This window comes from Syngnathus scovelli, chromosome 1 (assembly GCF_024217435.2).
Source record: "Syngnathus scovelli strain Florida chromosome 1, RoL_Ssco_1.2, whole genome shotgun sequence".
In the NCBI taxonomy this organism is placed as follows: domain Eukaryota; kingdom Metazoa; phylum Chordata; class Actinopteri; order Syngnathiformes; family Syngnathidae; genus Syngnathus; species Syngnathus scovelli.
In genome coordinates, this window is record NC_090847.1 from 10148984 (window position 1) to 10164498 (window position 15515).

Below are 15515 nucleotides of genomic sequence, written 5' to 3' on the forward strand. Positions count from 1 at the left end.
TGTATGTGCTCGAAGCATACAATTGAGTCCAAGAACCTGAGGATTTGAAGAGAAAAAAGTCAACTGAGAAGCTCTCACAGAGTTTTTGTGTCTTTTTATAAAGGGCTTTGACAAAAGCCTCTGTGTGTACTTCAACACTGCATCTGTAAATGCACGAGTAGGCTACCATGCATACCTTTGACTACTTAAGGAATAGTTATGACCAGAATGAATAAAATTCAAGCGCTTTTGCAGTTCATTTGTCAACTGTAGTTTTGTCAACTGAAGCTGCACATTTAACGATTTTGCATTAAATTCAATTACATGTCCTCTGCAAATACTGCACTTAAATAGTGTCGCACCTCAAACCGACACCTTTTTTCTGACATTAGTAAATTTAAAATGGTCCATTAAATACTACAACCACATATGACTGATACCAACATGGAAAACAGACATGACGTTTATGGTGAAGTGTAAAGAGTGCTGCATTATTTTCTACAATGGCCCGGTAGAATTTCTATTATTCATTCATTCTAGTGGCCTCTGCCATCATCCATACCTCCCAAGTTAATGCCTTACCCCTAAATGACACCTGATACTCTTTGCGGTTTATGGTGCAGTCTAAACAAAGTCCCAGTATATTTCAGCACTGACCCAGAAAATAAATATTTTATTCACAGTATTAGTTGCACAAAATACAAGTGTCCCCTGATTTAATGCCCCACCTCCAAGAGATGGTCAGTACTCTGTGAAGTTTATCCCCCTCCTCCCACACACCCAATTCTGGTAAAGTCATCAGTAACTCATAAAATAACATGCTTACATTTTGAAGTTCATCTGTGTCTGTATTTTCTTGTGATTTCACTTCTTACAGTTGTTTTTACTATCTGTTTGGCAAGTGGGCAGCACGGTGCAGCATTGGTTAGCATGTCAGCCTCACAGTTCAGAGGGTGCGAGTTTGATTTCATCTCCGGCTCATCCTGTGTGGAGTTTGCATGTTCTCCCCGTGCCTGCATGGGCTTTTTCTGGGTACTCCGGTTTCCTCCCGTATCCCAAAAATGTGCTTGGTAGGCCAATTGGGAACTTCAAATTGCCCGTCGGTGTGAGTGCGAGTGCAGATGTTTGTCCGTCTCTATGTGCCCTCCGATTGGCTGGCAAGCACTTCAGGGTGTTCCCCGCCTGTTGCCCAATGACTGCTGGGATAGGCTCCAGCACACCCACGACCCCCACGGGGACAACAGTACGATGGATGGATGGATGGATGGATGGATGGATGGATGGATGGATGGATGGATGGATGGATGGATGGATGGATGGATGGATGGATGGATGGATGGATGGATGGATGGATGGATGGATGGATGGATGGATGGATGGATGGAAAGTTCCTCACTTGCAAATAAACATGACAGAGTAACCTCCTTTCCTTGTGCTTCATTGTTTACCATCCTTTTTGTGTATTTTATTGATGCTTTGGAAAGCAAGTCATTCTCTTCCTGTGGACATCATGGTGACTGTGTTGATGAGCAGTGATGGTGTTTGTCCATGCACGCCTAGATCACTGATCTGTCTTCTTTCTCTCCTCCTGTGCACCGTCTGCATGTTGGGAAGATGGAACACAAACAAGAAGCACTTCTGTTGTGTGTATTAGTGTTCGTGAAGATATCACTCTGCTCATTACCTTACGTGATAGAAGTGAGCCCAGTCTGTGATGGCTGGCACCCTTCTGTTGGCACTCTCACCATGATGGCTCGTCAGCTCCAGGAACTTCCTACTTGTGTCCAGCAACGTGCATTTGCGAAACGGATGGGGAGCGGCTGGCATTGTCCACAGGCGTGCATGCTTGGAGAACACAGTGCTTGATTATTCTGATTTGGCCAAATCTGAGCATGAATTATAAATAGTGGGGTATATTGTGAATAAACCTGAACCTTGGAACTACAACACAAATCCTTTAATAAAATTCCAGCAAATAACAGTTCTATATCTGGAAATATTGAGCTTCAAATTTGCTTCATGAATCGTTTATTTATTTGTTCATTATTGTTGACTCTTCTAGATGACACTGTTGGTTTAGATTATGTGGTATAAGAAAATGGCAAGTCTGTACTTTTTACTCAAGGTTGAACAGACAATGCCATCTAGAGGAGTCAAGCTGGTTCATGAAGTAAATTTGAAGCTTTTTTTAACCATCATAACAAGGAACTGTTTGTTCTATGTACAAATTAACTTTTCTGTGGAACCTAGTTTTGAAATCAACTACACCTCACTGATTCTTGTTGTTTGTGCTTTTTCCCTAGTATGCCACAAAATGGCTCCAAAGCCCTGACCTATAGGAAACTCTTTTCATCCGATCAAATAGGCTTTTACACTACTGTATCGCATAATGTTTCGTATTAAATGATGTGTTAAATGTTGCCCATTCAGCATTTATTGCAGCCTGATCGTCCTGGAACACCCCCCCCCCCCCCATCTGCAACTCTTTCTCAAGGGTTCTCATTTTTCGCCAAAATTATTTTATTTTTTGCATCTTTCCTTGCATTTCCTGGGCAATACGTCAGAGGATGTTGATGGGTATGTGGAGCCCTTTGAGACCTTTCTGTGATTAAGGGTTATATAAATAAATTTGTCTTGACTTGACTATTTTGGTATCAAAGTACTATGTTGAAGTGACAGCTCTCAACCTGAGCTGTTAGTTGAAGTTACGGAGAGTTTTGAAGTGCGTGGGTTTATTTATTTATTTTTTGCTATGCTGAATAGTAGAATGTGTAAGCCATTCATTGTGTAAAGATAATGTAAGAAGAGGTGGAAATTATGGCACCATAGTTTGTTGTATGTATGGTTTAAACTATTAATATAGGCAGTTGTAAACATTTTGGGAAGCTGTTAATTACTCACAGTTTTACCCTCATTTATAAAAAATTGCAAACACTCTCAGAATGTATACATTTTCATTGTGACAAACAGTTTTGTCTGAGTCATAAGGTTCTGGACTCGAGGCTGTAAACCAGGGGTGGGCAAACTTTTTGACTTGCGGGCCGAATTGGGTTCTAAATTTTGACCGGGGGGGCGAACCAGGAGCAGATGGATGTAATGTTTGTGTGAAGTAATATAAACGACCTGTAAAGGTCATTGCATAAAAGGTTTTGGCCTTTAGTAGGTAGTAAAGCATGGATATTCAAAAAAGGTTTTTTGAAAACAAATGCATTTATTAACAGCATTAAAAAAAAAAAAATCCCTAAAAAACTGCTATCAGTGATTCTCATAAAATATGACACTGTTATTATGAATAACAGTCTCCATCACTTCAGTGCCTGCAGGTCAGATTAATGAAAGATGTATGTTGATCTTATGAGATCACATCAAACGGCAAACATTTTGACCAAATATATCATCTTGAAGAATCGGTGAACGCATACATCCAAATAAAGTAATCAAAACGGCAACACGGTGAGGGGTATCTGAAAATCAGAGCAGAGTTTTAACTCACAAACACCTGGTAACAGAAGTGAGGAAACGGAAAACACTTCCTTAAAGTAAGCCTTAAGAACTTTAAAGGTTAAGATTAGTCACAAACAGGTGACCATCAATGTCCTTGAGCATCAATGTCCTTGAGCATCCTGCATTGTTTGAAAATGAGAATGGTCGCTAGTTTCAATCCCTGCTATTTGTACAGATCATATTCAAAATGCATTTTTTTACAACAAACTTGAAAGCCTCCCCTTCATTTTCAGTGTTCATTTGATGTTGATGTTCATGTGGCTGAACGTTACGTCGCGTACGTCGAGCCAAATTGGCCACTCTTTTTAAACACTCGGCACTCAGTGTCCACCTTGCTTTTCCTTGGGCGACTCATTTTAATGGAAGGATTCCAGGGGAAGGTTTGTGGGTGGCTTTAGGGTAAAACTGTATCCGAAAACTCGGCGCGCAAATTACAAGAATGCTGTCGTCACAGCCCACACTCTAAATTCGGCACTGCTACAAATAGAGCGCGAGTGCACCATTTCCGTACTACTGAGTACGTACACGCACTTCTGAGTGTGCACCGAGCTTTCTGACACGGCTTCCGGTAGTAAATGCGCAGGCGAGTGGTTCCCCATCTACTGGGGAAACGCAGTCATTGCAGGCAAAATGACCGAAAAAAAAAAAGTTTAATAATACAATTTATTTAGGGTTGGCGGGCCGGATTAAACGGTCCGGCCCGCGGGCCGTAGTTTGCCCATACCTGCTGTAAACAGTAATCAAACATCCATTTCCATCAGTCCAAATCAGTCTTCAACCTTCTAATTTCTTCATCTGCATATCCTTACATCTCCCTGAAAACATAAGTACCGTTTCAGTAAGCCAACGTACACGAGAGGCGACTCGAAGGCCGATGAGTCACAGGCCTTTTGTCAAGTAAACATTTAAACTTTGCTGTGAATGGCTGTGATTCACTTTCCATCTGCATGTGAGCACTTGTTCTGTCTGTATAATGATGACACAAAGGCTCTACTGTATGATTCTAATTTGTTTTCCTTCTTCTGCTCAGACAACCGGCGCGCAGTCCTCGAAAGGTCCCGCTCGCGCCACAACACGAACCACCAAGGCCGATGATGGACCCCACCTCACAGGCTTGCCGCATGAGCGCCAATAATCACCCGGATGACTTCCCAACAACCCTGTCACTGTGTCGTAAAAAAGCAGCATCAAGTCATTCATGCCTTAGACATTTTCAGCTACTCTTAAAAAATACGGTATTGTCCTCTTTCTAATCATAGGAAAAAAGATGTTTTAAGGCTAATGGTGCTACACGCCACTTATGAAAACACTTCCACCAAGGACAACAGCATCAGCATGTCAAAGAAGACTGACTGCTTTTAACAAAACGCCCCATGGCTTTTTAAAAGGAATTTCAACAGCCAAGTTGGAAGAAGCTGTAAACAGACAAACATAAGATACTGACTGCAAACTGTGAGAGTCTATGTGAGTTATCCCGCAAAGCTACCAGAGTTGGCCACTGCCCACTCTGATACTTCATAGCATGTGACTCACAGTTTTAGTTTGACGACATACATTTTATTTTAATTTTATTTTTTACTTTGTTGTGTTTACTTTGGCTTGACACATTCCTTTCAACCCCATTTTATCAAGTCGGTTTTATGGTATTCATCTGAGGCTGTACGGTAATTGCCATAGCCTGCCAAGTGTGTGTGATTGCTTTAAAGCCCCCTTTTCCAATACGCTGTATTTTTGGTTCCTTCTGGTGCTGGGAAAGGAAAGTGTTTGGATGCTGCGAGTGTGAATACAATGAACACGTATGTATCCAAGTATTAAATGGTGTTCATTGTATTCACACTCGCAGCATCCAGTATTGGAAAAGGGGGCTTTAAAGCAATCACACACACTTGGCAGGCTATGGCAATTACCATATATATATATATATATATATATATATATATATATATATATATATATATATATATATATATATAGCGGCTATAGGGCGGCTCGGTGGGACACAGTTAGGAGGGTGTGGGTTCGATTCCACCTCCGGCCCTCCCTGTGTGGAGTTTGCATGTTCTCCCGTTGGTTTTCTCCGGGCACTCCGGTTTCCTCCCACATCCCAAAAACATGCTTGGTAGGCCGATTGAGCACTCCAAATTGTCCCTAGGTGTGAGTGCGAGTGCAGATGGTTGTTTGTCTCTGTGTGCCCTGCGATTGGCTGGCAACCGGTTCAGGGTGTCCCCCGCCTACTGCCCGTTGACGGTTGGGATAGGCTCCAGCACGCCCGCGACCCCCGTGGGGACTAAGCGGTTCAGAAAATGGATGGATATATATATATAGAGTTACGTTCAAAAAGTGAGACTCATACACTTGCTACACACTAAATAAATTATTTCAGGATTTAATTTTATTTGTTTATTTTCACATGTACACAATCATCATCTCATGTGCTGTTTTCACCTGACTTGTACCTGGCTTTAAAAAATCAAACAACATCAATAGAGGGCCCTGATAACTAGTGTTGATACCGGGCTTGTTCATTTTTTCATGCTCATGTTTGGTACATTCAAGGCCATTGCCATTTTGATAGGTTTCCCTCACAAACCAGTAAAAGTTGCTCACTGAAGTCAGTGTTTTAATTACTCCTAAGGGCTCCACCAGTAGATTTTTTTTTAAAAAGTTTTATTCATCTATATATCAGAGGAAGGACGTTATTGACATTCGATGCTTTGAGAAGTGGTGGTCTTACAGAGCAACCATAACACAATATTTTTATTTGAAACATTCATTTCCTCCTTGAAAGAGTACCAGTACATTCTAACAATACCTGGTTAATTAAGTTTCTAAACAGCCTGCATCTCATACCACTGAACAAAATGCATCATGTTTTTAGGGCAATTGGGAGCCACTGGGCATATTTTATGCATGCATTTGAAACAAGGTGAAGGGGAAAAAAATATGTAAAATATGCAAAATCTGAAAAATCTACAGAGGAAATCGGCGTCCGTGACAGCAAATTAGAGCGAGTTTTTCCTGGTGGGCTCTCCGTCGCAGCTGCCTCTCAGTAGCGTCTCTCAGCTAATGAAGTTTTAAACATTCAAACAAACACCCATCCCATGCTTGTTTGTGTTCAAAATGGTGGAAAAGTTGCCTGGAGCTTTGCGGTCACAGTTCAGGAATGGAGCCTCCACCGCATATTCATGTATTCATGCCTGGGGTGGCGCGGTCCACTCGTTCGCTGCCCTCAACTTTAAGCAGATGCTGCCAAAAACAAACAATGAGGCCACAACCAGAATCAAGATGCTGCTTGTCTTAGCCAGTGAGCCTCCACATCATCGCACTTAAAATATGGCTCTTGCCACCATTATATATGTGTGTGTGTGCGTGTGTGTGTGCATTTACATTTGGGTTGACATTTAAATCCAGTGATATCTGAGTATGACCACAAAAAACAAATAATTTATGTTAACATAATTTCAATACAGTGGTACCTTGAAATATTAACCCCCCCCCCCACACACACACACACACACACAAAAAAATCATTGAGATGAATTACAGTACCGCTCAAAATTCTGGAAAGCTTTTCTTATATAATTAGATTAGAAAGAGTCATTTGAAGTCATCAAAAGAATCATTCATTCCAAAAGCTTAACTGCCACCACTTGAAAAACAATTACCGTAATTGCCGGACTATAAATCGCACTGGATTATAAACCGCACCAGCTAAAATTCAGGGATATTTCAGTTTTTTTCTTACATAAGCCGCACCGGACTATAAGCCGCACGTGCACACGAGTTTTTTACAAAGAAAGACAGTACATAGAAAGCCTTTTTAACGTTTTAATAACATACTTGAACATGTCTTTCTAAACATTGCCTGTGACGCAGCAGTAGTACCGCAGCGGAAGTGTGCACGCGAGTTATTAGCAAAGAAAGACTGGACACAGAAAGTTTTTCTAAAGGTTTAATAACATACCTTAACATTTCTTTCCAAACACTGCCTGTGACGCGGCAGTAATACCACAGCAACACGGAAGTAACACAGCAAAGTCACTGAGACGCAGCGGTAACACAGCAGCAACACAGCAGCAATACGGTAGCACAGCACTAACAGGGCTGGTTAAAAAAAAAAAAAAAACATACCGTAAAAGTAAAAAAAGAGCCGTCTTCATCTTCCTCCTGTGCACTGAAACCATCGAAGTCTTCCTCCTTAGTGTCCGATTGGAATAGCGTTAGATATCCTTCGCCTCACACTTTCTCAGTCTCTCTTTCGTCGTCGCTTTTATGCATTTCTTCGGGTGTGATGAGGGTCGGTTCATGCTAATCTTATTCATGCACGAAGCGCTAAATTACATTAAACTAGCGAGCGACACATATAGCTTAAAAGCGGCATCATATGCATTTCTTTTGTCCCCCATAATGACGGTTTGTGTATGAAAGCTTCCTTTCAGTAATGTCCGTCTTGATCTCGTTTTGTCTCTTTGTGTGAGTGCGGGCGTGTACGTGATGCGCGAGACGATCAAAACACAAACTAGCACGTCTTCTTCGGCGCATTATCTCTTCTTCGTCTGTCTCGCTCTTGCTTCCTGCTAGAGCGCCCCCTGGAGACCGGAGGCCGTTAAAATCCATAAGTAATCCATAAGTAAAGAGTGTTAAGAGTAAAAGTGATCAAGTCATCACAAAAATCACAAAAAAAATCTTATATAAGCCGCACCTGACTATAAGCCGCAGGCTCCAAAATTTTGGACAAAAGTCGCGGCTTATAGTCCGGAAATTACGGTAATTGTACAGGAATTGTTTTAAGTGACATTGATTCACCATTTCTAACATCAAACCTGGGTCAGTTTCAAACAATAAAACACTCTGAACCATCGTTCACACAAATATTACATGACATTGATGTAATGGTAAAACTTGCTCAAAAATATGGTTGCAGCTAGCTTGCTAGCACAAGAACCTAACGTGAACTTAGTGCTCCTTTTGTGGATCAACACAGATAGACTCAATAACACAGTTAAAGACAAAGCCAAAAAGAGATGTTTCTTTATTAAAGTTGAAGCTGCCAAAATTGGTTGAAATTTGGGGCACATTTTTCACCCAAATTTCGGTCAATGTCAAAATTGAAAAACATCTGCTCAGACCTCAAGGTACCACAGTAATCAGTATGGGTGCAACGGTACATGGCAAAATATTGAACCGTTTGGTCCGCTCAGCACAGGACAATATGCCCTGAAGGATCGCTGGATTTCGGTACTTCATTTTACACACATTACAGTCCACCGTGTATGTGCTTGTGCCTGGCCGAGCTGGTAAAAGACATCCCTCTGCGAGGTCACTTATTGAATGAGTCCATCGTAATAGTTCATCTTTTCCATGTCCTCCTTCAATACATCTCAAACTTTTGTCTCCATGTAGTAAAGAGAATCACAACCAAATTAACTCTGAATTGTGCTTTAACAATATACAGTTAAAGATCCTCATTACAAGTTAACTTTACCAGCTACATAGTTGCAAATTTTGAATTTTTCTTTTAAAACTAGGGTTAAGGTTTCAATTTCGGGTTGGAGTTTCAAAGTAGGGTTTAAAATTAATTTCAGGGTTTCAAACTAGGGTTGGGTTAGGGTAGGGGTTAGGCCCGAGAGCGGTTAAACTGAGAGTTTAAGTGTTCGGGTTATCGGTTAACTGTCGCAGTACAGTTTTAAACTAAAGTCACCTTTTCAAAATAGTGTTTAGGTTTCGTAGCAGGATTCAAAACTAGGGTTAAGGTTTCAAACTAGGGTTAGGGTTTCAAAGTAGGGTTTCAAATTAAAGTTAGTGTTAGGGTAAGGGGTTGGTGGCAAAGGGTTATGAGGTAGGAATACGGGGTTAGGGTTATTGGCTACATGTTGTACGGTTTCAAACTAAAGTCAGCTTTTCAACCTAGGGTTTCGAAGGAAAATTTAAACTAGGGTTTGGTTTTCGTAGTCGGGTTTCAAATTAAAGTTAGGGTATCAAATGCTTCTGAAAATAAATAAATAAAGTAATACTTTGATTGAAAAAAGTGTTTTCTGTATGCACAAAAGGTGTATCGAAACTGTACCAAAAAAAACAACACAAAAACCGATGTATGAATCTATCTATCTGTACCGTTGCACCCCTAGCAATCAGCAGAAACAGATTTTGATTTTTTCTATCTTTTCCCCAAGGAAAGTCCTTTCTTCCCCTTTTTCAGATGCAGTTGTATTTTAAGAGACAACAAATCCACTCATAACATGCTTGTAGCGCTTGTTTGAAGAAAATGGATGTCATTTTGATATCTTCTTTGTTTGTGTGCCAAATCGTGCGAAAATTGACAATATAACAATAAACTGGGAATGTTTGGAAAATTAAGCCTTTTGCACAATTGTGTTCAGCAGCTCGTACTGATCAGGGTGTTCATCCATCAGAACATTGTTATATTATTATTATTATTACTATCATCATACTGTATTAAAAGTATACGCTTATTGTGGTATTTTTAATGCTAAAATTACTTTTTTTTCCTTCCTTTATTTCTTGTATATTTTTTTTGTGTTGTCGTCCTGTTTAGCATTTTTCTTCTCTACTTTTCCGTAAAATACAAACCAAAAAAAGACATGGTGTAAAATGTTTTTGTTTATTTTTTTAATTTATTTTATGTTATCAATACTGTCTTTCTGATTTAAACTGTTCGAATTGGGGGGGGTACACAATGACGAAATTACTTTTTAAAAACTGAACTTCAACAATTTGAAGGATCAGCACAGCTTTCTTTTCAGCACAGCTTTCTTCAGTTTGGTGAAAAATGTACAGACATTAAGGCCTGTTTTCTATTTTCTGCATTGTGCGACAGATCGTTCCATATAGTTATTGTTCATTATGGAATTTGGTATATTCATGTGATGACAAAGGTGGTGGAATTTTTTGTGTATGAAGCTCGAAGGTCTATTGTGGATGTTGCAAATGCTGCTGCTGCTTTCAAGGGTTTCGTGTAAAATATCACTTTCAAACAAACAATTAGAGTAGATACATTGGGACATGTTCCTTCTCCTACCATGACGACATTCTTATTGGCCCTGTAAGTGTTTGTGTTCCCTTCCTTTTTGTGTTGAAACAGCAAAATGCAAACTCATTATTTATGTGTGTTGTGTTCAAAGGCCGGCGCCTTTTTAGCTTAATGAACTTGTGCTAGTGGCCAGTGTTAAGGAAAAGCAAGCAGGGGTATGAAGCGTCCTATTCAAAATGTTTAAAAAGAAAAAAAAAAGGTGCCATTTTGTTTTGTAAATGACGGGTGGCTAGCACTTTGATAATAACATTTTTGTAGTTGCTTTACCTCACAAGGGAAAAGATTTGCTCAATCTGAGTTCCAATTGCCACGACTAACGTATTTGCTGAAATGTGTCTTTTTGGCAAATAGTCCCCAGCTGCCTCGCTTTGTTTGGGTTGTCGCCGGGAGACCAAACACAGACGTCATTTGTTTGGTGGCGAATTTGTCGTAAAGCTGCTGCACGTGTCCCTCGGCCTACCTTCCTCATTCTCATAACTTTGTTGATTTGATTGTCTTTACAAGCCTTTGTATTTGCATCATGCTCCGTTTGTATCCTCAACAAGGTGGATGGGACAAAGTAAAGAAAAAGAGAAGGATGACGTACCCCTCTCCTTCCACAGACTATGTAATGGAATATTATACTAAGTAATAACCACTTTTGTTTTATAAACTGATTTCTGAAGTCACGCTTGGTCTTTGTGTATTGTTGTGTTCCATGCAATCTACACACACTCTAAGCACAGTTTATTAGGAACACTATCCATGGAGTTGATGTTGGTCTCCCACTTCAGAGAACAGTGAGAACAGAAACCAGGAAGTCTCAATGGTTGACACTAGACAAATGGACAGTGTGAGGGGCAGCATGTTTCCTGAAGTCCACGATCATCTCTGGAGTCTTGAGTGTGTTCAGATCCAGTTTGTGATGCCTGCACCAGAACACCAACAGCTCCATGTCCTTTTAATCCACAATTTGCAGAATCAAAGAAGACTGTGGCGGAGTTAAGTATCATTGGAAAGGTGTTTTTTTTTTTTTTAGATTCATTCGTCATTCTTCTGAATATATGCAAGGTTTAATAAATTAACTCAATAACAAATACCTGTCTGACGATGTACTTGGAAACTTAAGAATTTCTATCTTTTCTATAGACAGACCTTTTGATCCAGCTCCCTGCATAGTGAACCGTGGCTTCATCCATCCATACGGAGTTTCATCTCACAACGAGCTGCAATCCGTGTTGAGAGAAGTGAGACATGCTACACCTCCCTAATTAGGCTCATTGTTGATCTTGTGAGGTTAATTTGTACTTGGCTGAGAGTAAACATAGCAAAGGAGGCCAACCTAGTTCCTTACAAGAAACACTCTTTGTAGCTATAAAGAACTTCCTCAACGTTTTCTTGACTTGCCAGGTGATTCAGTGCCTATTGCGCCCGCCAATGATGCATTTGCGGGGTCGGGGCATTTTTGCGCTTTGCTCTGAACCGGGTGAGCGATTACAAAGAAGCCCTTGTCTAATGAGCTTAGGGATGCACTTGTGTGTGTATATAGCACACATTTGTTTTATTCTGTTTTCACGTCTGTGAGCTCCAGGTAGGCCCTATAAGTGGCCCTGTCACACAGCTGACAGATAAGCCGGGCCCACACATGCTCTCTCCTTTTTCTCACCCATTGTGTGACTCTAATGCACCCTCTGACAGATCACTTGCATAACACAATTATGCTTCATATCACTTTTTTTTTTTTTACCCACCAACTTCAAAGTACTCAAACGTGTCAAAGCAATGTTGGGGTTGTAAGATTGAGTTAGGGTTCCAAAGTAAGGTTTCAAACAAGGGTTAAGGTTTCAAATTAGGGTTTAAAAATAGGGTTAGGGTTTCAAATTGGGGTTATTGTCACAACTCTTCCCCGGTTGCTTTATTACGTCTATACTACCATGGTTTCTGTTTGCGTCGCCCCTCCCCTCCTGTGTTACCACAAAATGTAATCACAGTCACCTGCCTCTTGTTACCTGTCTTGTATTTAAGTCCTGTCTGCCCCTCACACCCCTGTCGCATCGTTGATGTCTTCTCGTCTCTTTTTTCTTGTTTCTTGTTTCCTGTTTGTCAGTTGTTTTTCGGTTAGCCAGTCTGTCGGTCGGTCCGTTGAGTTATGTTAGTTTGCCGGTTCTGTTAGTTTGTCCCCTCATCCTCCCTTCCAAATACCTTTTCCCCCAATAAACCCTGGTCCAAGCTGCATTTGGTCGCCCTGCTCCATTCCGATTCGTGACAGTTATAAGGGTGAGGGTTTAAAAGTTGGGTCCCAAACAAGGATTTGGGTTTCAATGTATGGTTGGGTTTAAAATTAAGGTTTCAGCCTATGGGTAGGGTTTTAATGTAGAATTTTAAAATATGGTTTGGGTTTCAAAGTCAGGCTTCAAACTAGGGTTAGGATTTTAAAGTAGGGTTTCAAACTGGTGTGTGTGTGTGTGTGTGTGTGTGTGTGTGTGTGTGTGTGTGTGTGTGTGTGTGTGTGTGTGTGTGTGTGTGTGTGTGTGTGTGTGTGTGTGTGCGCGCGCGCGCGTGCGTGTCTCATAAACTGTTGTCTGCATCAACGTGTGTCAAATAACGGGAATATTCGCACATAGATGCTGTGCTTCCAAGATAAGACAGCGGCGTTTAGTCAAGCTCCCTTTTTTCCTCCATCCCACATATTTTCTTTATGATGTTTACACACCATAGCTCCAGTGTGCTATATGTCACCCAATGAATTGCTCATTAACATTTTGCCACCACATTCAAACAGTGACATATGACCAAAGGCTGTCATGGGACTATTTTGGGGTCTATTGTGGCATTTGACAGGTGTTTTCATTCTCCACTATATATGTATGAATGTATGTATGTATGTATGTATGTATGTATGTGTGTGTGTTATATATATATATATATATATATATATATATATATATATATATATATATATATATATATATATATATATATATATATATATATATAAAAGGCAGTTTTTTATTTTCGCATCCATAAAGCAATTGGCCTCACTATTCCAATGCTCTTTGAAGGACATCGAGATGGATACTCGCCAAGGAAGCAGCCGTCTTGGGATATGGGAGGTGCCTCATCCCGCAAATGTTGCACCCAACAGGGAGAGGGGCCGCCCGAGGAGACTTCACCCTGTCAAACCCAAGACAAAAAAAATAGCTTCCTGCCCTTCAAGTTTCCGTTTACCGCTGTGCTCCTTCCCTGGCACCCATCACTCTTCTTCCTCCTCTTCCTTCTTCTCTTGTCATTTGATTCAGATCACTGAGTAAGCCTCTGTTTCCAACGTCTGAGGCTCCATTTTGGACAGGCTTGCAAGAATGTAGACTCAAATAGAGAGGATGGTTGAAAGAGGGAGAGATAGAGAGATGGAAAAGAGAGTTGAGGTTTAAACTTGTTTCGTATTTTAAAATTGTTTTTGAACGGCGAGTTGAGTCAGGAGACTTATCTGTCAAACCAGTGATGCTGAGCAGTTCAACCGGCTGAATGACCCGTTATTTTTGTAGTTATTGTGAGATGCTAAATGTTAGCATTTGTGGTCCATTTCATGGGAAAATTCCCTTCTTTAAAAAAAAAAAAGAAGCCTTCTCAAATGTTATCAATGTTAAAAATAGAATCATGAGTAAGATTCATAATCATTGTCTTTGTCATGCTCTGTTGACCTGGATGTGGACATCTGAGTCAGGGCTCGACTACAACTCCTAAGCTCATACACTTTGCCCACAGCACTGCTTGCACACCACACAAGAATAAACCACATATAGAAATAAATAAAAGAAGCATTGTTGGGTGCTGCAAACCAGAAAAAGGAGCCAGGTAATTGCGTAAGTAGCCTCCCGGATTCAGATGTCTGAATAAAAGCATCTTGTTGTCCAAGAGAAGCCTTCTTTTAGGATAGTTTTAACGCAAAGGTACTTAGAAGCTCCTTCAAAGTTTCTCTGCTTTCAACCTAGATGGTCCCCTCGGGAAAAAAACAAGGAGAAAACAGTCAAACGCTCTTTCTTGACAGAAGAGTATAAAAGGGTTTTGACCACACAAACTCATGTACACGCCCCTACGCATACAAATACACAAACACACTTACAAATAGTCATGAAAAATTGAAGCGTTCAGCTCTACTTCTCAGCTCCTCTACAGCTCTCTCTTTACTTCTCAGCAGCTTCTTAATGTTTATGCTTGACATGTTGGGGTTAAAAATACAACACAGACTAGCAAGAAGAAGAGAAGGAATGGCCATCAAATTAATGGCGAGAGTGAGAAGTTCGATTCCTCACTTGAGAGACCTTTCTCACTCAGCCGTGCAGGAAATTCTTTGTCTTTATTTATTTTTTACTGCATTAGTCGACTGACTGGAAGCTGAAGTAAACTGGAGATGAAACTGATGTGAGAAAGCAAACTGCAACATATGTTCACATTATTAAACAAGATGAGAAGTTCAGACAGCAGTGTGTTTTAATACAAAGTAACACTACAAATTTACCCATTTTGGTGATCGTGTTTGCAGGTCAATTTAAAATGAAAGAATCTCCTCTAATCTAATTACATTTCAATTTCAGGAATTATAATTGATTGACGGTGTACTGCTACATAAGCCAGAAAAGCCCAAGAGTCTTGAATGTTCGATATGGGTGACAACTGTATATCAGCAAGCACTGCAGCAATGAAGTGCTGCCTTGGTGAATGAAAATACAAATGATGCCTTTCATTTTTCAACATGGGGGCTCACTTTTTTCTTCATATGGCATGAAAACAAGTCAAAGCCTGCTAATTTGTCACAAAAACTGTGCATACATATGTCCTTCTAAAAAGCTTGAATTCAGTGAACTTAAAATCCTTGAGTTCCATGTACTGAAATTTGAGCCTTGAAATATTTTGATGAAAGCATGTCAGAGGCAGGGGTTTAAGACACTTGTGAACTGTTCTGAACTGTGTTATTTGAAAAAATAAATACTCTATAATCATG

General features: G+C 40.4%; 1 protein-coding gene across 6 annotated transcripts in view; it reads left to right on the plus strand.

Annotated features, from left to right (window-relative positions):
- The window catches only part of diaph2 (diaphanous-related formin 2), a 334433-nt gene extending 329078 nt beyond the window's left edge, over nucleotides 1-5355 (plus strand). For 5 of the 6 annotated variants that reach the window (XM_049746603.2, XM_049746754.2, XM_068652553.1 and 2 more), the window contains one exon: nucleotides 4514-5354. In XM_049746603.2, the coding sequence (XP_049602560.1) occupies nucleotides 4514-4578 (65 nt within the window). In that variant the 3' untranslated portion in view covers nucleotides 4579-5354. Of the gene's footprint in view, nucleotides 1-4513 lie in introns of all 6 variants that reach the window. The other variant, XM_049746826.2, reaches the window with a different exon arrangement.
- Nucleotides 5356-15515: the final 10160 nt, after the last annotated feature.